This window comes from Kockiozyma suomiensis (genome assembly GCF_038497685.1).
Source record: "Kockiozyma suomiensis strain NRRL Y-17356 unplaced genomic scaffold V2V93scaffold_2, whole genome shotgun sequence".
NCBI classification, from domain to species: Eukaryota; Fungi; Ascomycota; class Lipomycetes; order Lipomycetales; family Lipomycetaceae; genus Kockiozyma; species Kockiozyma suomiensis.
In genome coordinates, this window is record NW_027117665.1 from 457,988 (window position 1) to 483,635 (window position 25,648).

At 44.0% G+C, this 25,648-nt stretch overlaps 14 protein-coding genes across 14 annotated transcripts; 7 read left to right on the forward strand and 7 right to left on the reverse strand.

The window, feature by feature from the left end:
- Positions 1-20: 20 nt before the first annotated feature.
- Positions 21-1,141, forward strand: V2V93DRAFT_364031 (yippee zinc-binding/DNA-binding /Mis18, centromere assembly-domain-containing protein). Its single transcript, XM_066908756.1, has 2 exons — positions 21-791; positions 852-1,141. The coding sequence occupies exons 1-2, from the start codon at positions 369-371 to the stop codon at positions 981-983; spliced, it is 555 nt and encodes a 184-aa protein (XP_066767849.1). The 5' UTR covers positions 21-368; the 3' UTR covers positions 984-1,141.
- Positions 1,043-3,416, reverse strand: V2V93DRAFT_364034 (uncharacterized protein). Its single transcript, XM_066908757.1, has 3 exons — positions 2,951-3,416; positions 2,824-2,889; positions 1,043-2,764 (listed from the first exon to the last, which is right to left on the reverse strand). Exons 1-3 carry the CDS (start codon positions 3,251-3,253, stop codon positions 1,157-1,159), a joined length of 1,977 nt encoding a protein of 658 aa, XP_066767850.1. The 5' UTR covers positions 3,254-3,416; the 3' UTR covers positions 1,043-1,156.
- On the forward strand, positions 3,384-4,672 carry V2V93DRAFT_364035 (kinase A anchor protein). The gene has a single exon (XM_066908758.1). It carries the CDS (start codon positions 3,601-3,603, stop codon positions 4,378-4,380), a length of 780 nt encoding a protein of 259 aa, XP_066767851.1. The 5' UTR covers positions 3,384-3,600; the 3' UTR covers positions 4,381-4,672.
- Positions 4,487-6,213, reverse strand: V2V93DRAFT_378079 (uncharacterized protein; the record flags this gene model as incomplete). The annotated part of the gene is made up of 3 exons (XM_066911939.1): positions 4,487-5,622; positions 5,674-5,830; positions 5,902-6,213. 3 exons carry the CDS (start codon positions 6,211-6,213, stop codon positions 4,487-4,489), a joined length of 1,605 nt encoding a protein of 534 aa, XP_066767852.1.
- Positions 6,214-6,497: 284 nt separating this feature from the next.
- Positions 6,498-7,569, forward strand: V2V93DRAFT_403217 (uncharacterized protein). The gene is made up of 3 exons (XM_066912619.1): positions 6,498-6,724; positions 6,801-6,995; positions 7,058-7,569. The coding sequence occupies exons 1-3, from the start codon at positions 6,661-6,663 to the stop codon at positions 7,132-7,134; spliced, it is 336 nt and encodes a 111-aa protein (XP_066767853.1). The 5' UTR covers positions 6,498-6,660; the 3' UTR covers positions 7,135-7,569.
- Positions 7,570-7,673: 104 nt separating this feature from the next.
- On the forward strand, positions 7,674-9,060 carry V2V93DRAFT_364039 (terpenoid cyclases/protein prenyltransferase alpha-alpha toroid). The gene is made up of 4 exons (XM_066908759.1): positions 7,674-7,945; positions 8,001-8,046; positions 8,110-8,214; positions 8,277-9,060. Exons 1-4 carry the CDS (start codon positions 7,889-7,891, stop codon positions 9,023-9,025), a joined length of 957 nt encoding a protein of 318 aa, XP_066767854.1. The 5' UTR covers positions 7,674-7,888; the 3' UTR covers positions 9,026-9,060.
- Positions 9,061-12,660: 3,600 nt separating this feature from the next.
- V2V93DRAFT_321010 (uncharacterized protein) lies at positions 12,661-14,711 on the forward strand (the record flags this gene model as incomplete). Its single annotated transcript, XM_066907345.1, has 2 exons — positions 12,661-13,035; positions 13,098-14,711. The coding sequence occupies 2 exons, from the start codon at positions 12,661-12,663 to the stop codon at positions 14,709-14,711; spliced, it is 1,989 nt and encodes a 662-aa protein (XP_066767855.1).
- A 387-nt stretch (positions 14,712-15,098) lies between these two features.
- Positions 15,099-15,680, reverse strand: V2V93DRAFT_378084 (Sec61beta family-domain-containing protein; the record flags this gene model as incomplete). The annotated part of the gene is made up of 3 exons (XM_066911940.1): positions 15,099-15,330; positions 15,541-15,590; positions 15,678-15,680. 3 exons carry the CDS (start codon positions 15,678-15,680, stop codon positions 15,099-15,101), a joined length of 285 nt encoding a protein of 94 aa, XP_066767856.1.
- Positions 15,681-15,944: 264 nt separating this feature from the next.
- V2V93DRAFT_364052 (60S ribosomal protein eL20) lies at positions 15,945-17,230 on the reverse strand. The gene is made up of 4 exons (XM_066908760.1): positions 17,144-17,230; positions 16,982-17,004; positions 16,305-16,789; positions 15,945-16,241 (listed from the first exon to the last, which is right to left on the reverse strand). Coding segments are annotated over exons 1-4 (519 nt in total). The 5' UTR covers positions 17,145-17,230; the 3' UTR covers positions 15,945-16,231.
- Positions 17,231-17,232: 2 nt separating this feature from the next.
- On the reverse strand, positions 17,233-19,107 carry V2V93DRAFT_342644 (uncharacterized protein). The gene is made up of 5 exons (XM_066907836.1): positions 18,357-19,107; positions 18,151-18,302; positions 17,964-18,086; positions 17,846-17,910; positions 17,233-17,781 (listed from the first exon to the last, which is right to left on the reverse strand). The coding sequence occupies exons 1-5, from the start codon at positions 18,797-18,799 to the stop codon at positions 17,452-17,454; spliced, it is 1,113 nt and encodes a 370-aa protein (XP_066767858.1). The 5' UTR covers positions 18,800-19,107; the 3' UTR covers positions 17,233-17,451.
- Positions 19,108-19,937: 830 nt separating this feature from the next.
- On the forward strand, positions 19,938-20,947 carry V2V93DRAFT_378086 (P-loop containing nucleoside triphosphate hydrolase protein; the record flags this gene model as incomplete). The annotated part of the gene is made up of 4 exons (XM_066911941.1): positions 19,938-20,036; positions 20,093-20,186; positions 20,249-20,343; positions 20,405-20,947. The coding sequence occupies 4 exons, from the start codon at positions 19,938-19,940 to the stop codon at positions 20,945-20,947; spliced, it is 831 nt and encodes a 276-aa protein (XP_066767859.1).
- Positions 20,948-21,449: 502 nt separating this feature from the next.
- V2V93DRAFT_320529 (mate-domain-containing protein) lies at positions 21,450-22,983 on the reverse strand (the record flags this gene model as incomplete). The annotated part of the gene is made up of 2 exons (XM_066907323.1): positions 21,450-22,620; positions 22,676-22,983. 2 exons carry the CDS (start codon positions 22,981-22,983, stop codon positions 21,450-21,452), a joined length of 1,479 nt encoding a protein of 492 aa, XP_066767860.1.
- Positions 22,984-23,661: 678 nt separating this feature from the next.
- V2V93DRAFT_364064 (uncharacterized protein) lies at positions 23,662-24,906 on the forward strand. Its single transcript, XM_066908761.1, has 3 exons — positions 23,662-23,929; positions 24,004-24,103; positions 24,157-24,906. Exons 1-3 carry the CDS (start codon positions 23,927-23,929, stop codon positions 24,750-24,752), a joined length of 699 nt encoding a protein of 232 aa, XP_066767861.1. The 5' UTR covers positions 23,662-23,926; the 3' UTR covers positions 24,753-24,906.
- Positions 24,808-25,648, reverse strand: V2V93DRAFT_116168 (uncharacterized protein). The gene is made up of 2 exons (XM_066906766.1): positions 25,350-25,648; positions 24,808-25,293 (listed from the first exon to the last, which is right to left on the reverse strand). The coding sequence occupies exon 2, from the start codon at positions 25,238-25,240 to the stop codon at positions 24,863-24,865; it is 378 nt and encodes a 125-aa protein (XP_066767862.1). The 5' UTR covers positions 25,241-25,293; positions 25,350-25,648; the 3' UTR covers positions 24,808-24,862.

Consider the following 25,648-nt stretch of genomic DNA (forward strand, 5'->3'; position numbering starts at 1 on the left):
TGCATCTCCTTTCATTGATTGCTTTTTTCTTTTCCATTTGGCAGCTTCGACTAATTGCGACTATGCAGATGTACAGTATTGTACAATGGAGCAGTGAATATTTTTCAGCATTTGAGCTTTTTCCACTTCCACCGAGCATAGCAAAAACTATTCCCAAAAAAAAACAAGCCACTCACTTAAGAATAAAAGTAAGCGATATGTAATCGTCTTCTTTCTTTCATAACTTTTACGCAGCGAAGACCATCCTCATCGCAACTAGGAATAGCCCCTGCATAACTATACAGCCTCGCTGCCTCTTAATTGTTAAATAGACTATCGCTGTCGCATTTACTCCCTTTACACAAGCTAGACCACGCCGAGCTCGAAACATGGACGTCCCACCGACTCCGCCTCCACCGGTCGTCTTCCAGTGTGCCTCTTGTCTTTTAATCGTGGCAGACTCGCTTTCGTGGGTACGCGCGACACCAGAGTTGCGCACATTCACCCTCGCCGCCGCTCCAGCAGGCACTATCCTCGTCTCTGACGACCTTTCCACTTCCCACGATGGCCATGATCTAGGCTCTACTTACGCGTCATTTGCTTGTGCAAGCTGTAATACACCATTGGGAAGGATATACCGCACCACTCCACGCCATCTCGACGATCTTAGGGATTACCTTACATTTGACGCGGGCGCGTTGAAGAACTACCAAGTTGGCGCAGATGAAGCTGCGCGCGACCCTCTTCCTGAAGATGCCGATCTCGAGATCTTAAAACCTGAGCCAGGGGCTATTGCGCAGAGACTTGCTATTGTATGGTTTGTGAGTGCTGTTGTCAAGGTTCGAATTTATATCTAATACATTGCTATGTAGATGGAGACTGTAATTATGGCTATGCACGATGAAATCGAAACCCTCAAGGCTGCCATGCATGCTTCCTCAATAGACGATAAAGAAGACACATTAGGTGTGCAACATACTGTCAATCACCGCAAGAGGCAATAGAGATTGAGAGTGAACCATAAGGTTTGTACATTGGCTGTATATAAGGGATTTTTTTTTTGGTTTTATGAATATTACATTAGAGAAGGCGTTTGATGATGCATAGATGCGCAAATTTTATTAAAAGTTGACACTCACAATCAGTTTATTTACATTTGAGCGCATTCACAAACCCATTACTCGTCATCACTAGTTGGTGCCGGTTTGATTGCGATAAAACTTACTCCAGAGCGAGCAACTTTTGTAGCTTCAATCAATTGCTGCTCCTCGACATCCGTCCACGGCGTTGTAATGTCATCCCATTTCTTGGATTTAAACTCTTCGTGGAAATGTAATCTGAGAGCGTTTAATCGGGACATTTCGCGAGGATCGCCAGATCCTGAAAGTACAATCACTATAGTCGTAGGTGGCAGTGACTCCCATATGGCGTTCAATCGAGCATTTAGATTGCTCAGACAATTCGAGACTGCAGCGTCTTTTTCTTCATCGGTAAGCTCCTTTGTCGAGCCGTCATTGCCCAAATTATGCTGTGGAACCCACCCTCTGGCAAACTCCAGCTCTCGCATCCGCGCCCACACAAAATCATGCCGACGAGCATTCTCTTTGATGCCAGCAACGACTTCGTCATCATTCTTGCAACACACTATAGTCCGCGCATCGGTCCCGTGCCATTGCGCCGGATTTCCGTAATCCACTACTGCGCCGGTACCCGTTCTAGTTCCTCGTTCGGCGCCAATTGCTGCCGCATGCGAGGCTTCGCTTGCACGCGCGAGCCGGCGTAAAAGAGGTTCTGTGCTCTGTAGGGGCTTACCAAAATCTAGACCCTTTTCAAGTTTTTTCTTCACCAGCTCTATACACGTTCGCGCATCCTCTGCTGAGTCGTGGCCAGTGTTGCCGGTTTGTTTCTGGATATCCTTGTTTAAGAACCGGTTGGCGAGATACTTTAGCGCAGGCTTAAGTGGATGGCCTCGAGCATGACTGTATATAACAGCCGTATCGATAACTCTCGGATGCCGTATTCTTAGTACCCGAAGGTCATTTTCCAAAGAATGACCTGTCAATATGTCCTCTTTACTGATCAGCTGTGTAAGTTTTTCTTGGATATCTGAAACTGTCGTCGTGATTCCTTCAAGTAATTTTGCAGTAATTCCAGAGTATCTGGTAAGGAAATCGGTCACCGGCTCGTCAGGCAGCACAAGTTGGTCCAGAATAGTCTGCAAATTCCAGTCGACGACCGTCACGCGCGCAAGAGCTGAACCGTTTGCCGTCATCACCATTTCGCAATCAAGACCGAGTACTCGATATTTCCCCTGAACCAACACCCCGCTATTTTTCTCAAGTGAAGGGTTTCCAGTTTCTACCCAGCCTTCCGGAAGTGGTTGCTCGTCGTTTAGTTGCGCAAGTATATCTGAATGTAGTGGATAATCGCATGCTACAAAATTATCTGCCGTCATGAGTAGCGAGTCAAGAGGTAAAATGGCTCCACTATCAGAACCAGCTCCGCTGCTTCTCTCCATTCTTTCGATGTTTTTCTTCTCAGCTTTTGATAATGGCGCATTGAGAAATGTGGTACTGGGGCTGTATAGCTTTGTGCGGTCACCTGGTGCTCTTGTAGGCCATACGTATGGAACATTATGTGTGCGTAAAAATGACAGTTCAGATCGAATTGAGGGATTGTCGGGTGTGATTTTCATGGGACTTAATTGATCTTCTGAAATACCGAACAAATCTGGGGTCAGACCAGGAACAAGGATAACGGCGACATGAGCCACGGCTAGTCGATTCTGCATATACTAGTTTAATAGTCCGATTGGATAAGAAATAAGGAAAATAAAATACGTACGTTAATACTTAGCCATTTAGGAGCAATCCCGTCACCGATAATGTACAATGTCAAATCTCGCAAATCCTACAAGTTCGAAAAGAAAATCAGCTCAGTTCTCTCTTAATAAACGATAGTGAAAACTGACGGCAACACTAATTCGCTCTTTAAAAGAATCGGAATCAACAGATATAGAAGGAAACATTCTACTCTTTCTCTTCTCTTTCCTCTGCTTGCGTCGCTTAGGAAATTCAAACCCATCGCTCTCCATATTCTCAGATTCCCCATTCTTTGCCGTCGCATTCGTAACTATCGCGCTCGATCCAGAACTTGATTCTCCTGCATGACTAGTTTTCGACTTTTTGCTAACGTGAGGTGTATTATGGTCGGAGTCTGACTCGCCGTGGCTCGCTTTTGGTTTCTGATCGGCTGTCGCAAGTGCCGGCGGCATTTTTCTTCTTTTCTTTTGGTATACGTATCGACGTAACCGCGCGCTTTTGACAAAAAAAAATTATATTCCCGTGTAGTTTGACAAAAGCAGATCCCGTGTTCTAGTAGATCTTATTCTAATAAAGTGGGTGCATGTACCCATGCTAGTATTTCAAACTTAAGATTACTGACTTCTAACTTCACTAGCAGCGAGCCGGCGCAGGAGAAATCCTCCAAAGATTAAAATACACCTAACCCACAGACTTATATACAGGTCGCTAGAGTTCATCGGATATCTTACAATAAAAGCGCGACTATTTGAAGCGAAGAGATTCGTGGCCGATAGATGGTATATTAGAATTAAAAAAAATGTCTCGGAGGCCACCGCGAGCTGCACACCATCCGCACAAACCTCGACTGACACACTTTCTATCGCTCCCGCTCGCATTCGATCAACGCACACGAACCATCCTCGATAATTCCCTTCACGACCTCCGCTCCGACATTCGAAATCACCATCCCGATATTCCAATCACAGCGATTCGTCCAGTGCAGACTTTGCACCTAACTATTGGCGTCATGTCAATACCTACTTCTTCTGATCTCGCACGCGCCCGTGAGGTTTTAAATTCTATTCTCTGTGAGCATTCTCCCGCGCACTCGTTACTCATCTCGCTACGCGGTCTGCACGTATTCCCGAAAACAAACAAATCTCGCGCAAATGTGGTATTCACAAGACCAGACGCTAGCAAAATTGAAACAATAGCTATACAGCAATTTGCAGACGCGGTTAAACGCGAATTCGTGAATAGCGGTTTACTGTTAAATGAGAAACGCGGTCATCGTCGCTCCTCGCAAAGTTGTCAGCAAGGTCCTACGGCACCTCCTGAAGGAGATGAAGAAGAAATTGATCCTGTCGTACTTCATGCGACGATCTTGAATACAGTCTATGCGATTCCTAGGGCAAGATCATCGCAGCAATTGCCTCAGAGACCATCATTTAATGCAGCCGCGTTGCTCAAGAAGTATAAAAATGTTGAGTTTTTACACGCTACGCGAATACCGCGGCTTGAGATTTGCAAAATGGGCGAATTGACAGAGGAAAATGGAGGCGGATACGAATGCGTTGCGTTCATTGATCTACCTTGACCCTTTATAACTAGCAAACTTTCATCTCATTCACCGCTTGTATATTTATTCTCTTGGTATTTCAATCATTACATCACGAACAAAGGACAAACAAACTCAAATCAAGTTAATTATTCTCCTTTTCATCTTCCCCGAATCCCCACGACGCAGTAAATTGTCGGTGCGAAGTCATACGAGGCTGGTATCTTGTCTGCTGAGCAGGCTTCTGCGCAACTTCCGCCTCGGCTTCTACATCCCACCCCCACTGGTGCTGGCCGCGACTGCCCATTCCATTACCAGCAATCTTGATTCCTTGGAACCGACCATTTAAGTCGTCTTTATCCGGAATAGTAACGGTCTCTCTCATAGTGTTGGACACGTTGTGAACCTGTTCAACAAGAGGCTTGCTTTGAGTCTCTGCGGACTCTTCCTCGTTTGCCATCCCAAAGATATTGAGCTGTGACTTGGCGCTGTTACTGCCCATACCGTTACCGGCAATTTTGATTCCTCCTTGTTTAGTACCCGAGGTCTGCTGAAACGCCTCCTCTTCTCTGCTATCGGCAAAGTCAAGAGTCGACACTAGATGTCTAGGCTGCGGCTTGCTGCTAACCTCGTCTTCGTCAGCTACACCGAAGATATTGAGCTGTGACTTGGCGCTGTTGCTACCCATCCCGTTGCCAGCAATCTTGATTCCTCCAAATCTGTCCTCAGGAACAGATGACTCGTCTCTTATTTCAAAGCTATTAGACATATCTCTGCGTCCATTACCAAGCGGCACCTGCTGTCTAGTGCCAGTCTTCGAGTCGTAATCCCATTTGAGCTCATCAGGCTGCGGGTGCATATTTGCACGAGTCTTCGAGTACGGACTAGGTTTAGTATCCGGGGTACCAAATTTGAAATGGGGTTCAAAGTTTTTGGAATTGAAGTTGCGCTTGGCGCGGATCTGCTCGGGTGTTTGCGCGACGGGTGCAGGTCCCTTCATCTGGCGAGCGGCGAGAGGAGCTTGATTCTGCTCATCAAACATATCATATGACTTTGGCGCACTACCCATTCTCTGCGGCGAAGCGGGAGCGGTGGCGGTTTCATCCATGAGGTCCTGCAGATTACGAGGTTTGGGCTTTGCCGAGGCAGCTGCGGCGATGACGCCGGGGCGCGGGACAGGGATGGTTTGTTCAGGTTCTAAGTCGGCGATATCAAAGTGCTTTCGAGGACCATAATTTGTTTCTGATGCGGCAAGCTGCGCGGGATTAGTTGAGGAGGAAGCTGTAACATTTATTAGATCCTTACGGAAATACGCTTTATAGAGATACATACCTTCTGCAACCATCAGTTTCTCTTGATCGGCACCACTGAAGATTGGCCAGATGTTTCCTCTAGTGCCAATTATGTTAAGCTGCTTGAGCATAGAACCCTGATCCCAGAAGAATCTAACACTCTTGATCAGCTCATTCTCAAAAGTCACTGTATGAATCTATACAATAAATGTCAGCAAACACTTTTCCACAGCTTGCACAAAATAGAATAGAAACGGAGAGAGCTTACAATTGGAACAACGACGGTATTGTCTACGACGAAATTCTTATCAAGACCCTGCACATAGGCGCCAGTACCATTCACAAACTCAATAGTAGACACAGTCTCAAGCACGAGCGAGTCAACGCCAACATGCGCAGACATAATTTTCTCGGACCGCTTATGCTGTTTAGATGCAGCCAGCATATGCGAAATTACAGCATCCACGTCCTTGAATGTTTTGCAAGAGGTCACGTACGTGAGCGTTGCAGTTGCAGCAAGTTGTGATGCTTGCGGAGCGGCTAGAAAGCGCTGGTAAAGTTGTATACGAGCGTCAGACATTGTAGTTCAGTCAGTAATACAAAACAATGTATTTGAAAAAAACTGAAAGGAATCGGATAGTATCTGATATAAGGGGAGTGCGCTGACGGTGGCTGTTTAGCACAAAGGCGCTCACGACCTTTTTATGTTGTTTACTGAAGCTAGTAAACACACTCCCAGCGATGCCGCATGGTTACCACAGCAACCGCAAATTCTCTAACCACGTGATTATGGTTTGCCAATTTATTGGGTTTGAGTGAGCTAGAGTGGAGAAATGTCAGCCAATCACGTACGGCAGGATTCGCGGTTTACCAGAGTGAGGTGTGCCTTTCGAAAGCGAATGCTCTATTCCCCTGCACCTTTCTCCGCCGTGCATTTCTACAGCCTTTTAATCTAGCCTATATCTGTGCTTCAATTTTCTTGATATCGGTTTTAGAATTAAGCAGAAAATTAGTGTGAAAGGATATAATGGCTTCAAAGGACAATTTACCATTCCCGTTCAACGTGAACGACAAGCCCGAGGGCTCAAAGAGTACGCTTTATTTCTGTATCTAAAATGGTATAAGTCGCAAAGAACTAGATGATTAATTTCTGTATCAAATTTATAGCATTTCCTCGCTGGAAGAAAGTATCGTTTGATGAAGTCGACTACGCTGATCCGATTGCGCTCAAGGGTGCGCAGATGAGCGAGGTTCAGCATCAATGGGTGAAGCTTTATGCTTTGCGGACAGTGCGAAAGGCACTGATGATGTGCTATGAGACGCGAGGTGTTAATAATATTGAAGACTGTAGAGAACTTGCTCGTATGTTCCCTTTTATGTCGAGGGTGTGAGATATTTGAGTGCTAATGTTCGGGTATAAATAGTGCGATACATGGAAATGTTGCCGACACACAGACTTCACGGATACAACGCTCTGCAAAGAAATGATCCTTCGAAATAAGCAAGCTTTAGCTGTTGCGAGAGGTGGAATGTGGCATTGGTGAGAATCGAAAAAAAAATATTCATACATCAAAATGGCAGATACCAATTGACGGTTGGCGTCAGAGGCTTTTCTGAGTGCCATTTGAATTTTCAATCCATTTCCAAGCTGGTAGCTTTAATGATGTTGATGTTCAGTGATGTGATATCAGTCGTCAAGTTTCAAATGTCTAAACCCTTCATACTTCTCTATCGTGTATGAATGCATTTTTTTTTTTTTCTTTATCGCATTAGTGTTTAAAGGACTGGTTTATCTTTTATATATTTTTGGGCGCGTCTATTATTATTTTACTATCTAATTAGTTGAAGAGTGGCTTTGTTTTTTGTATCTATATATGTTAGTTTTTTATTCTTGGGTATGTGCTCTATCAATTAAATTAAGTATTCTTATTTCTCACAGTCGTAGATTGCAAGGGAGTGATTGTGCAGTCTTTAAAGATATAAAAGAATTACAATTGTAAGATATAACTTAGTTGATTGACTGCAAATTAGGCAAATCCAAAAGACTGAATAATCATTTCAGGAAATAGTGAATCAGGTAAACCCTGAAAGTAACGTCACGAAAACTAAATGTTAGCAGACACGTTGAATGCCGGCCTCTCCACCCAAAGTGGTCTCAAACATCAAATTCTAAACCTGCGCTCTGTGATTTTTTTATTCCGGAAGAATAAAATATATAAGATTTTATTGGGATCAACAAAAAGAAAAGGAAAGAAATGGCTCCCGGATTTGTGCGTGAGAAACATATAAAGTATATACAATCGTTAGACAAGGTGAGCTTCAATTACTGCAGAATATAGAGTCGATGGGTTACTTAATAGTTGCTAGAAACACGATGAATTGGAGTACTGGTTATCTGAGCATTTACGAATGAGTGAGTTTTCATTAATAACTGCGGTGAAACAATTGATTTGCTAATTGATTGTGTGCGGAATAGATGGAGTTTACTGGGGTTTAACAGCGTTGGATCTAATGGGTGCGCGCGATGCTCTTCCGCGAGATGAAATGATTGCCTACGTGAAAAGTTGTCAACACTCAAATGGTTTGGATATATTTTTTTTCTATGACAGTTAAACAAGATCGGTATTGACTTTGCGATTTTAGGTGGATTCGGCGCGAACCCAGGACATGATGCACATATATTATACACGTTATCCGCAATCCAGATCCTGTTTATCCAAGACGCCATACACGAGGTTGATAGTACACTAGTGGCATCATATGTTTGCTCTTTACAGAACCGCGAGACCGGAGCTGTGAAGGGTGATCTGAACGGCGACGACGAGGACACGCGATTTGTATACATTGCGTTTCAAACACTCGCGCTTCTTGACAGGCTTAGAGAGTTAGACGTTGACCTGGCGGTATCGTATATTGACGCATGCAAGAATTACGATGGAGGTTACGGCATGTCTCCCGGTGCCGAAAGCCATGCCGGCCAGATATTTGTGTGCGTGGCTGCGCTGGCGATTGCAGACAGGCTTGACCTCGTCGACCGGGATTTGCTATGCTGGTGGCTCTGTGAACGGCAGGTGCCGTCAGGTGGACTCAATGGACGGCCAGAGAAATTACCGGATGTGTGCTATAGTTGGTGGGTATTATCTGCGCTTGCGGTACTGGGCCGACTAGACTGGATCGATCGTGATCGGCTGCGGGAGTTTATTCTCGACGCGCAGGACGATGAACTCGGCGGAATTGCTGATCGGAAGGGAGATGCAGTTGATGTGTTCCATACGCTGTTTGGGATCGCAGGGTTGAGTTTGTTGGGATTTGAAGGGCTCGAGCCTGTGGATCCGGTGTATTGTTTGCCGGCGAGAGTTACAAAAGATTTGCATTTTACACGGAAGCGATGATGTTGCATAGTAATAAAATCAGATTGCTATTTAAATTGTAGGAGAGATGAGTTTCAAGCACCATTGATTGCTATATCAGCGCGTACAAAATCTGGCGACTGTCGATGCAGAATGTGCAGTTGTGCGCGCGAGTAGCAAAGTAGCTTATTTAGTAAACCGAATATTTAAAAATACAGCTTTACTGGAGATCGATAGTCAGAGACTTTTTTTCAGCAATTGCAAAATCGCATATTAAGGACAGAGCACTGATCAATGATAGAAAGAGAAGCAAGTAAACAAGGCCCGATTAGCCGAGTTCGTGCCAGCCACGTCTACACTAAGCCACCTGTTGAATTATGACTCTGAAAAGGCGCAGCTGCCTTTCCAAAATTAGACAAGAAACTAGACAAGTGACATAAGCAAGAACATAGCAAGAACATAAGGCCAAGAATGCTGAAATGAGGCGGTGATGGGAGGAAATCTCGGGCCGTCAATAACCGAGAGGGAGGAGACTCTATTTAGCAATAGAAGGATGAATACGAGATTATTTCATGTCACCCCTTTCTGCATCATACTTTATACCTAAGCTTCTGCTCGTTACTCACACCAGCGTCCGAGATCCTAGGATATTGCGCAAGATATGCCACAATTCCGGAATTCGGCAGGGGCTGTGAAAGCGTAAGAAACGTGGGCTTTGTAGAGGCATTGCGGCGCATTCGGCAGGGGAGTGTACTAAAAGGACGATGAGCTATGACGTGACTCATTGCTGCTATTAGCGTCCGTATATCTACAAGAGAGGTGTAAACGATTGATTATAGAATAAAGGAATAATATAGTATTGTAGAAAAGTATTATATACAGCCAGAGAGTACTCTGACCGAAACAAAAGTAAAAGTCCCAGATACCTAACCAATAATCAATACAAGAAGCACCCGGCAAAGACAGCCCAACCCAACCCTTGATCCAATTTCAAATTATCATGGCTCGCGAGAGCCGAGTGTAGTAGTTATGGTAACAAATAGTAACAAAAGCAAATCCCAACCAGAGCAACGGCTCAGAGCATACAAGGGAGCTCTAGAGTAGATGAAAGAGCAGACTGTATTAATGCAAGAAAAACGAGAGACGCGCAACTCTTAGAAGGCGCGCGACCCGACGCTACTCCGTGGTGGCACGGTAGAAACATGACTGAGATGTGTGGCCTTGGGAGGCGAGGACGAAGAGACGATGAGATCGCCATCTTCGATACCAGAGTGGTTGGGCTGCAGGTGATACTGCTCCTCGTAGGCGCGATGAACGGCCTTCATCCCCGAGTCAGACTCTGTGACACGGTCAAAGACGCAGTTGTCGCCAACGCAGCCGCACTTGAGGCGGTGTGAGGCGTCGGTGGTGTTGTCCTGCATTATGAGGGTTGGGTGCTGGACAGGGACAGAGGCGCGCTTAGGGGCGCTGCGCGGGGGGATGTAATTGTTTGAGAGGAAATCTGATATCCTTGACGAGTCCATAGCGAGAGTAGTAGTAGCTGATAAATAAAGAAAGAAATATGCGAATGCGACCGAACGCAAAAGTCAGATATAGAAACAAAGCTGAGAGGCAGCTGGGAGAAGCTGGGGAAGCGGTGATTTATATACAACGCGTGCAAAGAGGAAGAGGCGGCTCGCTTTGCTATTCTTGGGCCGTACCCGCACCGCCACTATCCTTCACTACTGCTTCGCCACCCGCCACTGGCGCCATTGAAAACTGGTCGCTGGACACTAACACCGAACAACTGAACACTGAACAACGGGCAATGTGTTGCGAGAATATACTCTGCAGTATGACTATGCAGTGTCTATATCTTCTGTGGGGTATAGATACAATTACTGGCTGCATGCTGATACCAAAGTGCTTCGTAGCTCTAGAAGCAACGGAATGAGGTCATCGGACTCAGACCCAGCACGCGCTCGAAGCTTCGTGAACAAGAACCCTAGCCCGCGCGTCATTTTCACATAATTTTTTTAAAGTGGGGCGTTTTTGGCGCAGTGCTCGTCCGCGGCCGCAGCATCGTGAGCTGCATTGTCCGCGGCCAGCTGACTGTTGCCAGCCGGCTGTGCTCTACTCTATCTTTACATCTTGCTGTTGTTGCCGCTGTTGTTGTCACTGCTAGTCTCTACCTGCTCTCGTCCCATTGCTCAATTCTCTTAGATCGGCACCAACGACTCACAATCACAAATCACGAACTGCTTAAGCTCAAACCTTATCTCAAAGACGCTGCTCCTTTGCACTCTTTTCTGCTCTTTAGACTCTTGCTGCGCTCTCTTGTTGCGCCCTTGTTGCTGCTTTGGGACGCGATCCAATTCTAATTGCAATTCCAGCTAGTCAAAGATTTGCCTTGTTTTGCATTCCTATTCTAAAAGTTGATTGATCTAGTATTGCAATGATCAGGTTGAGCAGAGTATGTAGTATGTGTACAAGCGCATTCAACGACTGCTTCCCCATATCCAGCGAGGCAATAACGGCAACAGCAAAAGCAACGGGTTGCAACGGCAATTGCAATAAGCTCTGGCAGAAATTTTCCTCAATAATTTGTGAAAATGCACAAAAAACTGTAAAAAGACGAATTTGAGTACTTTCAGTCTGAGCTAACTTCATCTGGCTCAAAATGCTTCAAAGGTAAACCCTCTTCTCGGATCCTTGAACGTTCGCTTTGCGAATGACTACAAAAATGGCAATAACATTAAAAAAACAAAAGAACGTGCTTTTATGATCCGCATGTCATATTTTACCAATGCAATTTGTCTGCGCTATTTTGATTCATTCAATTAAATCAACTCTATTGTAGCAATAAAAATGTTCATGCTTGGCGTCATCTTATACGTTTACATATTCAATAGACATCTTTCAACACTGTCACCATCTTCGAATTTACTTTGCATAACCTGAATATCCCTTGCTCTCTGAGTCAACAAACCTTAGAGCCTAATACCAGATGCTCAAGTCAGTCATAACTCTTCAACTCAGCTGATCCTCCTCTCTTCTATTAGCTTGATTATATTAAGACTCAATTACAATAGACTCGCTTCTTTTCTACTCTCTGATACTCTTCAATTCATGCTTTTTCCTGTATTATACTTTACTCTCAAATCCATCTCTGTTTCCCTATTCAACTGACACCTCATCACTGACCTCTCAGTATAACCTAACTTTCAAATCAAACATCAGCACACTATACCACTCTACTAATTTAATAGTCCTTTTCTGCGCATATCCTGAATAAGCTAGTCATCCAATAACAGCCCGTCTTTATGCACTTCGTCATTCGGCATAATGGCATAAAATCATGGTCCTCTGAACTTGCTCCACGCCGCATACTCGACTCTTCGCAAAGGGCCTTGTTCCCCCGATCTTTAATATTCACATCGCTTCTTTGCTTACCCAGCAAACCCAGCTTTTGTCATATTCACCACCTCTGCCACCTCTTTTATCATTCAGAACTTGTCAACCTTTTACTCTGGCTTCTCACTTTTATGATTAATATTATATATTGTCTGTGAAGCTTCTGGCTACTAGCCTCTGATCTGCTATTACCCCTCTCAACTCACGATCTCCTTATATCCTATCTTTCAGACGGATATCCTTCTAGTTCCCCTATCGGAACTTGGGGCGAGAGTACCCATAGCATGTCATTTTTTGCACTTCTTCCGCTCGTCTCGTCAAACTTAGACGCCGCGGACAGCGCAGCTCCTTTCTTGACCAGAACTGGCATCAAACTATCAACATTTCTCATCTTTGCTATCTTCCTATTCTTTACCACATTTATTGCCTTCTTAATCATGGTATCTCTATACAGAGCTGGAACTGCCACTAGCTTTGGTATGCCGGATTTCACCAGCATTTGGAACTCTCCAATGTGGACTTCCGGCTCTCGTCTTGGTCATGACGATGGCGAGGATATTGACTCTGCGACAAATGGAGCTAACGGCTCAAAGTCGAGCTACGTTTTGGGAGGATTGATAAATACTGGAAACACTTGCTTTATGAATTCAGTCATTCAAGTAAGTTGTTTGCTCGCTTACTTTTTAGTTGTACATGCGCTGACACTTTTATGCTACCTCAGTCCCTCGCCTCACTGCAATCTGTGACCGATTCTACAAAACTTCCCGTCTCTGACGATCTTCACGTAACCGAAGCTCTATCTAATCTTCTGTCAGACCTGAACGCTCGTCTGCCGAAAAATCACACACATACACCCACCGCGCTTCTAAGCGCACTTACGTCGACTCGTTTCACAGCCGATGCCGATCAGCAGGACGCGCACGAGTTTCTTCTTGCTTTATTTGACGCCATCAGAACTGAACAAAACGAGGAGTTAAATCGGCAGCACAAAGCCAAAATCTCGCTTGATGCTTCTACCCGAGCAATAATCGAACAGAGCGAGAAGATTCGCAGCAAGCTACTTTCAAACGCGACTTCTGACGACTACGACTACGATCTTCCTACCGTCTTTCTACCATTCGACGGACTTTTATGTACTCGAGTGTTGTGCACTCGATGCAACGAGATGCAGTCTTTGCGACACCAAATTTTCTCCTCTATTGAGCTCGCCCTTCCTCCATCCTCTGTTCTCTCTGGCGGTTCAAATTTCTTTGCCTCAAAGGCATCCGATACCGCGACTCTTGAGACTATGCTCGAAGCCTACAGCGAGCCGGAAGTTCTCAACCAAGTTAATTGTCAGCGATGCTCTCTTATGGATGCCCACGCTCACATCGGGCGTCTTATTGCGAATGCAAACTCGGCAATTTCGTCATCAGAGGTTCAACTGCAAGAATCTGAATCGGCAAAAGTGTCTACCGCTCACGAACTACTTCCTATTCTCGCTGCTCGTCGAGATGCTATAGCCGAGGTACTCTCAAGCCCGACGATTCTCGACTCTGAGTTCGATAAACTGAGGCCTCCTCGTCTTGTCGCGTCGACAAAGACTAGACAAGTCACACTATCACGCGCACCCGAGGCTCTTGCATTGCATATCAATCGCTCAGAGTATGACATGCGAAGCGGTATGGCTCGCAAGCGCAACACTGCCGTTGTGTTTTCTGAGCGAGTGCCAGTTGGCCGATTCTTATCGTCATTTTCGGCTACTGAAAAAGACGATCGTTTATGCAGTGAGCAAAATGAGATTTGGTATCGACTTATGAGTACGGTTGTGCATTTCGGGAGTCACTCATACGGACATTATATTTCGTACCGTCGTGTTGATGAGGATAAGTGGATTCGCGTATCTGATCGCGATGTGCGTGATGCTTCACTGGATGAAGTACTCGCGCAGGGAATGGTTGTCTTGTTATTTTACGAACGCGAAGACGCCGAGCCTGAGGACTTACCCAAACAAGATGACAAGTTTTTGCTCGCTCTGAAAGAGAAACACGATCACGAGCAAGTCGTCAAATCCGAAACTGATGTTCCGCTCTTCGACGTCCATGAGAATGACTCGTCCGATGGAGGTCTGGATGTTCATTCCTCTTCATCTTCGAGCGCAACTGAAACAACCCATAGTCCACCGCCACAAATCGTGAGCCCATCGCCACCACCACTCTCAAGCACCATCTCAAACTCTTCGAGACGGAGACGACGACATCGAAGAAAATCATCATCGGCGACGATAACGAATATAAATGTGTCTTCTGAACTTTCGCATAAACTCTCTGACGTTGCTCCTATTTGTGCTAATTGATTGCATCGCATTTTTTTTTTTATTTCATAAGATCATTTTCTTCTTCCCGATCGAAGAGAGAAAAAATGGAACTCTGGTAATTAGTATTTTCTTATAGCATTGCGGGATATGGAGTACTGTACTTTCTTCTTTTATATTATGTTTTTCTCTTATCCTTCTATGGTATTTTGGGGTTTTCTTGAATGGTGTTTTTAAGTGTCTTGTCTTTTCCCACATTATGATTGTAATAATACAGTAATCCTGAATAAATGATTATGTATATTCCAAATGTGAACTTGCGATATGAGACGATAGAACAACAAAATTTATGCTACCTAATTTACAAACCACAAAATAAAGGACCACATCACGACACAAAAACCTTTATACACACACACACACACACAATCAGTTACTAATAAACTTGTTGGTAATCTTGGCAATGATATGCAAAGCGACAACGCTAAGAATGAATCCAATACTAAGAACCATGACAATCATAGGATCTACAATCAAACCGGCTGCTTCGTCGGTATATAGTTTTAGCATTGTCGAACTTGAACCACCTGCTCCGGCTGCACGAGTCGAACTTGGACGCTGGTTGGCGACATTTTGTTGGTGTTGTTGCGTTGCGCGACGACTGCAGTTTTAAAAATTTCAATTAGTACATGTATGTGGTATGCAGGAGAGAAGTAGCTGTTTTATGCGTATGTGTGTGTATGTATGTATGTATGTATGTATATAGAAGTGGAGCCTCGCTAGATCGACGATTCACGATACTATAGCCTGCGCTCCATTCATCGTCCACACACATACTATCTCTCCGCAATCAAGTAAAGAAAACTCTTACCGAACAGCGCTCCGCGCTCCCCCAGGCGCAGCAGGTACATTTGCTGTAGACTAAATCGCATGCAACAGTTAACAACATCATCTTTATTTCATCTCTCCTTTCATAACTCCACCCACTGTCAATCGACAAAAACATACCATTATATACACAAATTTCAACTCAAATAATAATTTTGAAATCGATCGATATATTGATGTTTCGACGTACTTCTGCGCAAAGTGATGGCTTCGTAGAAAGTATATACTGTCTGTCTGTCTGTCTGCCTCGACGACTAGGCTGTGGAAAAGGACACCGCACTTATTAGTACTAACCCCTCATTTTTGTTTCAGCACGCGCAGGATAAGAATCATGAAAAAAAGTCTTAGTAAATATTTTTGCAATTACACGTTGTTTACTTGCATAAATTTGTTAAAGAAAAAGTAGTCATTTGATAATTACGTCTTTTCCAAGAGTTATGAAATTTACTGTGGGTCAGAAAGGTTAAAACATCGGACAATGACGACTATATTATTGTATACAATTACAAACCCACATCTTGCATCCCTCTCGCTTCCTTCCTTTTTTTTTAGACAAGATAAAGTAGGATTTTTATTTTAATCAAGAAGAGACCAAGTATGAGAGGATGGCAGTTTCCGTTTTTTTACCTTTTTACATCATGCACCATCGTACGCCCATCATATCAACAATACATCTAGTAGAAACTGGAGTATAGAGTCAGCATTTCAACTTTCAAAACAAATAAACGAAAACCCAGAAGAACTTACGTAGAAGGTCGAGAGTTGGCAAAGATCTTCTTCGACTTGATGATACGGTGGGGAAGGGGGAACTTGAGGTCGGGAACGAGAAGCTGCTTGATGTACTGGCGCTTGACGTCCTCACTCTTCTCGAGCTCAACAACCTTGAGGATGTGAATGCTGCGGAACCGAGCACGGTGTCTGGCAGCCATGTCCTGGTAAAGAGCCTCGACGGCGGCAGTGCGCGACAAGTCACGGTACTCCTTGTACATGTTGTGGGTGCCCGAGCGCGAGTCGTATCTGATCCAGATACCAAAGTTCTTGACCTTGTTGGGGTGCTTCTCAGAGATAGCCTTGACGCTAACGATCTCACCGGTCGACTTCTTGACCTTTCGGAGCTGCTTCATGAAGTACCAGTATCTCGACTTGGCAACAACAGTGTTGGGAGCGAAGATCGAAAGACGGTAAAGCTTCGGGGTGGGGTCGGTATCGGTAGGCAAATGACGGCCAATGACCTATTCATATTCAGTCAGTCGGGATTCCTTTTTAATCAGTGCTGGGATGGGCTATAATGATTAATGGCAATAAGAGTTACAAAGTACACAAGTCAAATAAAAAGGCGCCCCTCTTCAGTTTGGTTTGCACATCCTCTTCCCAAATCACTATATCCAAAAGTCTCCTCAGCATATTCTTTGATATAAGCATACCTCGTATTCAGCAAGACGACCCACTAAGAGTATTCAGTTAGCACTCATGATCCAATTTCACAGACTGGATATCCACAGCTAAATTATTGACTCTGCCTGAGCAAACCCAGACACAACCAGATAATATAAGATGCTCCAGTAATTCACAAATTTGACACATACTTATTGATATTGATCCTTGATGCCGATGAAGGAGAGTTGTCGGTGATTGTCGTGGGGATGGATGAGGAAAGCAAGAACACTTCAACGACCTTCAATTGTCGCGAGCACTTTGCCCGGCGCTGGGCCTCGAAACAGACTCTAGAGACGCTGCCTCGCACCAAGCGTGACTGCTTTTTAAACCTACACAACCCTACAAATATAGTGAGCCGCATGAGCCGCACATGAATTGTAATATACTAGCCTGGATATATTTTATACATTGTCGCTAATCTATGTGTGCCCATCCTATCTTAATTCTGTCATCTCAATTAGTTCACGCTTACTGCAATATGTGGAGCCGTCAGTTTATCTCTCAGTTCCTCCTTCTTCTTTGCCACAACCTCTAGCAGATCAGGATACCATCTCTCCGCGACATCTTTATGCGATTTGACTCTGTTTAGTAGCGTTGCTTCGCCGATATGATCAAACATGTCGTGCCTGAACGTCATCTCAATGTTGTCTTTGTTCGGTCGTAGCTCCTTCTTCAATCTTAATACGTTTTCAGGCAAATCCATTTCTCCAAATTTGGCGTCATATGAGACGCCTTGAAAGAACGGGACAGAAAAGCGTGCTCCTGAACCGGCAGGAGGTGAAATTACCTTTGTTTAAAATAGAAAAGTCAGAATTTGGTTCGTGCTTTTATCTAAAAGTCGCTATGCATACTTGATGTGTAGTGCTCACACAAACTCCGCGAGTCAGCGCCTCGAGACCTTGCCCGATTACTACGACTGCAACTTGTCAGTAACAGATCTCTCGCAATTTGATACCTCAATTAATATACCCAGAGTTCCATCGATTGGGGGACAGTCTATCCACTCTCCTTCAGAGTTTTGCGCCTGGAGACCCTTATGATCCGAGGCTTGAAGTAGGTACGACGTAAGCATAGAATCTTTGTGCGGCCCGACTAGTAATCACAGTTAGTTCTGTTGTACGCTTCTTGAGAGAAGTAAAAAAAATTGTTTGTTTACCTCCTTGGCCAGTTCCAGAGCCGCAGAGCTCGCCTAGATCAGGATATTTCACGATTTTGAGCTTATGTTGTTGATCGGGATCAAAGTACTTGTCGAAGGCATTAGACTCAAGCCCGAGCGATTCGGCGACTAATCTAGTGAAATCTATCGAGCTGTTTCATCGGAGTCAATTCGATACTGGTACAATTATAAACCGCAATACATACACTTTGGCCATTCTTTCAATATACTCTGCGTACGTCTTTTGAAATCCAGGTAGCACTTCCTCTCTCGGCCACAGGTTAGGTCCCCTCAGCCACCGATATCGTGGCTCGTCTTTTCCTGGAGCAGGAAGTTCTGTAGCCAAATCAATTTGCTCGCGCCAGTCAATTTCCTCTTTAGTGATTTCGTTTGCAAGTCTACTGTATCCCAAGAAATGCGGCGAGTTTTTCATTTCGATTTTTAATTTCTCTTCTTCGGGAATGTCGAATAAGGCCTTTCCCTGATAAATGACTTGTTGAATTAGATCATTGGGTATCCCATAGTTTTTGATGTAGAGAAAACCGACTTCGAGTAAGGCGTGTCGAAGCTGAACGAGTAATTGCGGTTTTGTGTCTGGATCCTGAGCCTGAGAAAGGTCTAGGATTGGAATCTCACTGAATGCAGCCATACTCAACTTGAAAATAGTAGCATACCACAACAAACCGCACACAGAACAGTGCTTTATTGTTTTGATCTGGAAATATAGAAATGATCACGATGAACAGCGAAAGGCACTGTAAAGAATTCCCAATCGCGCCATCTCACGCGATCCGAGAAGCTTCGTATTCGTTATTTTTTTGCGATATGCCCGACTTTGGTCCCGACTCTCGCTAAGACCAGGCAAAATATTAGTGAGCGTAGCTCATCCTAATCATTCTGACAGCATCATTGTCCAGTTTATTTACTTATCATTATTTCATTTACTTTTTGTATACTAGTTTGAAGAGAAATAGCATAATTTTATAAACTCGGCTTTCTGGCTGTTAATTTGGTGCAACGTTCTGGAACCCGAAATGCTCGGGAGTTCAGGTACCACGAGAACCAGTTTAGTCCTACTCTGCTGCCAAACCCGGACAGATTTGGTGCTCTTCGCGTGAGCACTATCTAGTTTTGCCGACAGTATTTGGTTCATTTTTTTTATCGCCTCACTTTCAACCAAACGCGGTTTAAATTCTATCGAAGGGGCTGTTTCCGTGAAGACAGCATCGTGACTAGTTGCTTGTCTATAGAGCAAATTGCATTACGTACGCTCTGAGTAGGTAAATCGAATCTGGTTGTGTCGAATATTCACTAGCTTTGACACAGGTTCGTGCGTTTCTTCCCTTTAGCTACATAAATATGGTGCCTGACATAAATGACATGCTCTGACCTGTTTCATTAGATTTACTTGGCTGGATCGTTTACTTTTTGTGCTACTCTCGCCGAAGTATAGCAAATTGTCAATTCGCAGCAGCTGTTGCAGCCCGCTTAGATACCGATCAAGTCTCTATCTTTAGGATATTGAATTGCTGGAACGGGCAAAATAAAAAGATTACTGGTCTTCTTACTAGTCACTCTTTGCGTGAAACAGAAATTTGTGATATCGTCCGGTATTAATTCACTGCTCAGAACTACATTTGCGATATTCAACGTCAGGAATTTATCTGCAGTCATTGGTTAGCAAATGATCTAACTTTTAGTACACCACATACTGTACACCCATCACTGAGCACTATACTGCACAAACCATCTGCTGTGAGAATAGAGCTTTGAAATATTAACAGACAATGTCGGCATCCATTACACCTATACAGGTGACAAAGAGCAAACATAGAGCTAGAGCCCTCTCAAATGATTCTGAGAACAGTAGTAGAATATCACAAGATGTATGTCGCTGTTTTGAATTGCTGCCAGACATTTTAAAACTAACACAGTGCTACAGGATAGCGTGTACGATTACCTGGCGAAAATTATATTAATTGGTCCTTCTGGATGTGGAAAGTCCAGTATTTTACATAGATTTGTTGAAGGACATTGTACGATTTTGTTGTAAAAGATTACAAATTGAGTTAATGCTGATTAATTCTTTATCTTGCAGGGAAAATCTTGACATCGTCTACGATCGGCGTGGAATTTGCATCAAAGGTCATCAAAGTCGGAACAGGAGCTCGCCGGAAAAGAATAAAACTGCAGGTATGAATGTATGTGTTATGCGATGATTGGAAAATTTTTGTTGACAGTTGTGCAACGCTAGCTGTGGGATACAGCTGGTCAAGAACGATTCAGAGCCGTGACTCGATCATATTATCGCGGCACTGCTGGCGCTCTTCTGATATACGATGCAACAAATTCTGCGACTTTTCAAATGCTTCCGCATTTCCTCTCCGATCTGCGTAATCTGGCGAACCCCACAGTATCACTCCTTCTCGTCGCCAACAAAACGGACAAGATATCTTTGGCAAATGCTGCTGATATCGTACCTGAAGCCGACGTTATTGAATTCGCTAGAGAAAACGGTTCTATTCCAATCACACACACATCTGCCTTAAGTGGTCAAAATATTGACGAAGCATTTACAAGATTGGCAAATATGATACTTACCAAGATCGAGCTAGGTGAGATTGATCCCGACGACGTAGGTGCCGGTGTACAGTATGGAGATATTCCGAGTTGGGGCGCAGATGGTAGTGTTCGTCGGCCTGGTGGCAGAGGAAGTACTCGAGGGCGCGGCGTTGTGAGTCTAGTGGGTGGTAAAGGTAGTAATGCTTTAGGCATGCGTAGGGGTACGTGTTGTTAGGCTACTGGTTTTAAATTGTTTTTCTATCGAGTTCTTGGCCCCGGGTGTTAATATTGTTTCTGCAAACACCTGTCCGTGTGCGTTATTATATCTCAAGGATTTTTTTGTTTTTTTTGGAACAAGGGTATGATTCGGCAGATGCACTAGTTTTTTCACGGGTTTTCCTTTTTTTTTTTTCTTGTTCAGTTTTGTGCATTTGGATAATTGTTTTATTTTGGCATCTGTATACCTATATCAAAATTCGTGTGTCATTTGTACCATTATATATTTCAGTGTTTGACTATGATGTTTAAATTTTAATAGCGACAGAATTTCAAGTTCTTTTCAGTTACATAGTGTGGTAAAACCTACATCCTTGCCGTCGCCGTATACTTTGCAAAATTCCTTGTAAAAAATGTGAAATAGTAAGATGTTGATCTATTGTACAAATGAGTCCTACATGCTTGCTAAAAATTGATCCCCATCTATAAGTGGCAATCCCCCAAAATTCTTGAACATAAATTTATGCGGAATCATGAGCTTCAATACTGTGTGTACTCATATACTCCTCCGGTTCATCATCCTCAGAGTCAGAGTTCTCAGGAAATACATCTAATCTAGCAAGGGCATTGTCCACCTCTCTAGTCCAGTTTGTTGTAAGCACGACAGAAAACTCAAGCGTACCAGCAATGTACAATGCAATACATTGGCCTATCCACAAGCCCGGTAATCCGCGTCCGCGAAAGGCAAGAGTGATCCCCAAAGGAAGTGCAAGGACGTAGTAAGCTGCCGAATTGATAAATGCGCCGATATGCTGGCGACCCATACCTCTAAGACTTCCCGAGCAAGACGCGTTAATACCGTCTGCAATTTGGAATAAGGCGACATACGGCACAACGGCCGCAGTGGCTTCAATCACGTCTATATCATCGCTGAATAGTTTACCGTAGTAGTTTCTAGCAACAAGCATGATAAACATGACAACAAAACCGATCGACGCGGCCAGTAGCGCTCCAGAGTATGCCGCTCGTCGAGCTGCGCGTGAACGCTTTTCACCCAGCAGATTTCCAACGCGAGTAGAGACAGCCACGCCAATTCCAAACGGAATGGTAAATGTAACTTGATCAGAAGTCATTACGCAGCTCTGAGCAGCCAATGCAGTATCTCCTAGTCGGCCAGCTACTAACGCGACAATTTCAAATGCCCACCATTCAGTACCCACCATAGTAATCCCTAAAAGACTGAGCTTGTAAAAAATTCCCAAATTGGTAAACGCCCGCATAGAAAATCCTCCCCAGGCATTCCTTGCCCGAGAATACTTTGCGTAAAGAGCCAGGCCCCAGAAGGAAATCCAGTAGGTGAGTCCAGTAGCAAGTGCTGCTCCGTTCAAGCCAAATCCGAGGGGATGAATAAACAGATAATTTAATAGAGCATTCAGAGGCGACGTGATGAGTAAGACATATGTACTCGCCTGCATGATGCCCTGGACTTGCATATATTTCTTCAGAGCTTCAAAGTAAATAAATCCAAGACCGCCGGGGATCAGGCACTGGAGAAACTCTGCCGCGGCTTTTGACAGCTGAGGAGTCTGTCCAAGGAGCATCAGAATAGGCTCAGCAAATATCCAAATACCAATTACAGGAATATACAAAGTACCAAAAACAAAAAAACCACGCTGAAGTAATATTCCTAGTCTATGGTGTCTGTTAGAAAACCAACAAATCAAAAAACAAAACTAAGCGGACGTACTCAAAGGGATCTTCACTTGCTGTATAGGTAGCAGATCCCAGGGTATCAATAGCAGTAGTTCCACCCAGTTGAATCAGCCATCCCGTACTCATGGCAAACATATAACTAAATGCGGAGACGGCGAGTTCGAAAGCGCCTAGTCGACCAACAATCAAAATTGAGACTGTTTGCAACGAATTTTGCAGCATATACGAGAAAATTACTGGCAGCGACATCTTTAGCAATCTTCGGTACTCTTTTGCGGAAACCTTCAAGACAAATCTTGCGAGGAAAAAAGATGGAGTTGGTGGACCATTAGGATCTGTCATTGCCGTATCATATGGCCGTAGCAAAGCAGAATTCTCAGCATCGCTCTCATGCACTGTAGAAGCAACACTAGCAGATCGCGCGCGAGGGACACCAGTTCTATCTAAATTTTGTATAGATTTCGCGTCGGGATCCAAGTCCTGAGTGGGTGACTCGGTGAACTTTCGCTTATTCAAGTCGGTTTCCTCGGTCAACGGATTAGTTGAAGCCCCAGTCAAGTGCGCTGACGTAGCTACCGAATACGGTGACGACATTTCAACAAGTAAAGAATATTCACTGGCTATTTAACAACTGGTTGAAATAAGACGGATAATGAACAGCAGAGTACGAGAATATCTCAAAATGGGAGCCCTATTCGCTATCGATAATTGAAAGATTAAACTTTAGCGTCAGTATCTCGAGAAACTCCCATTTCAGGCCAAAAGATCCCGCGACTCTTTTGACGATAATTCAAATATATTGTCTATATATAACAACTAGGCTATGCATATTCTTTGTCAGAAACTGCCCAGCTAAGGCATTGCCCACAACCGATAGCTGCATTCTACAAACTTTGCAATATCGCTATCATCCCTTGAGTCAGGTCCCAACTGGATTTCTGATATTATTATGTCACCACTATATCACGTGATTGTAATCCAATCTGCTACGTGTGAACTAATAATGTAATTATGCGACCAAATTCCTGTAAGCTCTACAATTAACTCATTACTCAGTTGACCGGGCGTGGTCGCGAACAATAGAACTTTTTATACTCTCGCCCAATGCTTAGCTGAATATTCTACACACTGACTATTCTATGTCAGTATCGACATACATCTGAGAATCGCTCCTTTTTCATAAATCAATAGCGACGATTACCTCCTCAGGATAATCCAACTGTGCAAGCTTCCCTCCCTCATATCATATCTTTTTAAATTTTCTCTTTTCTTCCAGAAATACAGCATGGTTAGTGGATTTATCGGTCGATTAACTCATTCAAAGACTCAACTCAAAGATGACGACTAACATTGCATTTCAAGAATTCACTTTTCAACCATGCACTGAAGCAGTCGCAGTCTTTGAAACGCGACTTGGACACATTCGCTAGTTCTCCCGGAACGACAAGTCTTGGATTACAAGGTACTCTTTGATTTCTCTAATCTGTTATGTCTTTCTGTTAATAATTTGGAAAGGCCAAATATCTGCCACATTAGCGACATTACAGCGGACAATAGAGGAATACGATGCGGTGGCCCGACGAGAACTAGTGCCCGCCAAGCAAGACAAGGCATTTGCTAGAATTCGCAATTTTCGCTCAGAAGTGTCAGAAGCTCGCGCACAATTTGACAAATTGAAACATGAGCGCGAGGATATAGTTAACAGTCAAAATCGAACGGAATTATTAGGCCGTCGTCCACATGCCACTGCTACACCAGACAATCCTTATGGGATGAACAGCGAGGGCGGTTTTGGCGTTTCATCTGGCTCTACTGGAATATCAGAAAATATACCTGCGGCAGCCATTCCTAGAGAATTTATCCAGCGAACTGGCGATCAACTGGATGAGTTTATCGAGCGTGGGCGAAGCGTTTTAGGCGATTTGGTTGAGCAACGAAACATGCTGAAGTCGACTCAGCGTAAACTCTACAGCGCAGCCAATACTCTTGGAATATCTAATGACACGATTAAATATATCGAACGGAGGGCGCAGCAGGATAAGTTTATATTTTGGGGCGGAGTGGCTGTTGTAATTCTTGCCTTTTACTTCATTATTCGATGGTTAAAGTGAATAATTAATTACCTGATTTTTATATATTCTATATTCACAGAGCGTCTTGATACAAAATCCCACCATATCATGCAACTCTATATAATCCATCCAGATCCATCAATGACTTGTCAATTTAGATCACTAGCATCTCGTTGACGGGATTCTGCAGAACGTGATATGACAAAATCCTGCTGCGACATGCGTCTGTCAAGCGCGTGCTCAATCTTTCCTAAATCGAGCATTTTCTCAATCTTTGCCACAAGTGCAAGACTGTTAACCGTTTCTAGCTTCTCATCGGTTGGTGTATATCGCTGTTGCAATAGAGGTTTTGACTCCATTCTTCTCAGCATCTTTGCTAGTGCGCTAACAAATACACACGGATCCAAAGATGTAGCAGACGATGATGAAGACTTGTATAAATGAATAGATGCCACAGACTCTTTGAATGTAACCTCCTGTTTGGCAGTTGCACTTTGCAGGTCCATTTTTGAGGGCGAAGTGCTCATACTGCTGGAGCAACTTCAGTGTGTTGCACGTAACTTAAGCTGACTTCTTAATACTATTATCAAATATTTGATTAGAACTAAATAAATCTTCATGATAAAGACGCCTTACCTTGCTCAAGTCTGCAAAAGTCGTAATAGGACTGGCCATTGCGCGGAAAGCCAGCAGTAGATCAACCAGCATGGGCGTGGCTGAAATGCGGCTTCTGGCCTCATCTCGTGCCCCAGAGATTTAGGTCATGGCTTACACCAAAACATACACTATTTTCATCCAAGATCTGAGCGCTGTTTACAAAACAGTTTCAAGGACTAAGCTGACGGTAGTGTGATGTAGAGGGTGTTGGTGCATTTGAAACGCGCTGGTCATATCAGAATCACCACAAGACGCATGAAACGATCTCCGCGAAAACA

Bases quoted from the DNA above. Each gene is read 5' to 3' on its own strand.
- V2V93DRAFT_364031 (XM_066908756.1), top strand. From the start codon at position 369: ATGGACGTCCCACCGACTCCGCCTCCACCGGTCGTCTTCCAGTGTGCC. The intron at 792-851 runs GTATGGTTTGTG...ATTGCTATGTAG, and splicing joins TTGCGCAGAGACTTGCTATT to ATGGAGACTGTAATTATGGC.
- V2V93DRAFT_364034 (XM_066908757.1), bottom strand. From the start codon at position 3,253: ATGCCGCCGGCACTTGCGACAGCCGATCAGAAACCAAAAGCGAGCCAC. The intron at 2,890-2,950 runs GTCAGTTTTCAC...TCGAACTTGTAG, and splicing joins AAGAGCGAATTAGTGTTGCC to GATTTGCGAGATTTGACATT. The intron at 2,765-2,823 runs GTACGTATTTTA...TAGTATATGCAG, and splicing joins CTAAATGGCTAAGTATTAAC to AATCGACTAGCCGTGGCTCA.
- V2V93DRAFT_364035 (XM_066908758.1), top strand. From the start codon at position 3,601: ATGTCTCGGAGGCCACCGCGAGCTGCACACCATCCGCACAAACCTCGA.
- V2V93DRAFT_403217 (XM_066912619.1), top strand. From the start codon at position 6,661: ATGGCTTCAAAGGACAATTTACCATTCCCGTTCAACGTGAACGACAAG. The intron at 6,725-6,800 runs GTACGCTTTATT...TCAAATTTATAG, and splicing joins CAAGCCCGAGGGCTCAAAGA to CATTTCCTCGCTGGAAGAAA. The intron at 6,996-7,057 runs GTATGTTCCCTT...GGGTATAAATAG, and splicing joins AGACTGTAGAGAACTTGCTC to TGCGATACATGGAAATGTTG.
- V2V93DRAFT_364039 (XM_066908759.1), top strand. From the start codon at position 7,889: ATGGCTCCCGGATTTGTGCGTGAGAAACATATAAAGTATATACAATCG. The intron at 8,047-8,109 runs GTGAGTTTTCAT...TGTGCGGAATAG, and splicing joins ATCTGAGCATTTACGAATGA to ATGGAGTTTACTGGGGTTTA. The intron at 8,215-8,276 runs GTTTGGATATAT...TTGCGATTTTAG, and splicing joins AAGTTGTCAACACTCAAATG to GTGGATTCGGCGCGAACCCA.
- V2V93DRAFT_364052 (XM_066908760.1), bottom strand. The intron at 16,790-16,981 runs GTATGCTTATAT...GAATATGAATAG, and splicing joins GTCGTCTTGCTGAATACGAG to GTCATTGGCCGTCATTTGCC.
- V2V93DRAFT_342644 (XM_066907836.1), bottom strand. From the start codon at position 18,799: ATGGCTGCATTCAGTGAGATTCCAATCCTAGACCTTTCTCAGGCTCAG. The intron at 18,303-18,356 runs GTATGTATTGCG...CCGATGAAACAG, and splicing joins ATTGAAAGAATGGCCAAAGT to CTCGATAGATTTCACTAGAT. The intron at 17,911-17,963 runs GTATATTAATTG...GACAAGTTGCAG, and splicing joins CCCAATCGATGGAACTCTGG to TCGTAGTAATCGGGCAAGGT.
- V2V93DRAFT_364064 (XM_066908761.1), top strand. The intron at 24,104-24,156 runs GTACTCTTTGAT...TAATTTGGAAAG, and splicing joins GACAAGTCTTGGATTACAAG to GCCAAATATCTGCCACATTA.
- V2V93DRAFT_116168 (XM_066906766.1), bottom strand. From the start codon at position 25,240: ATGAGCACTTCGCCCTCAAAAATGGACCTGCAAAGTGCAACTGCCAAA.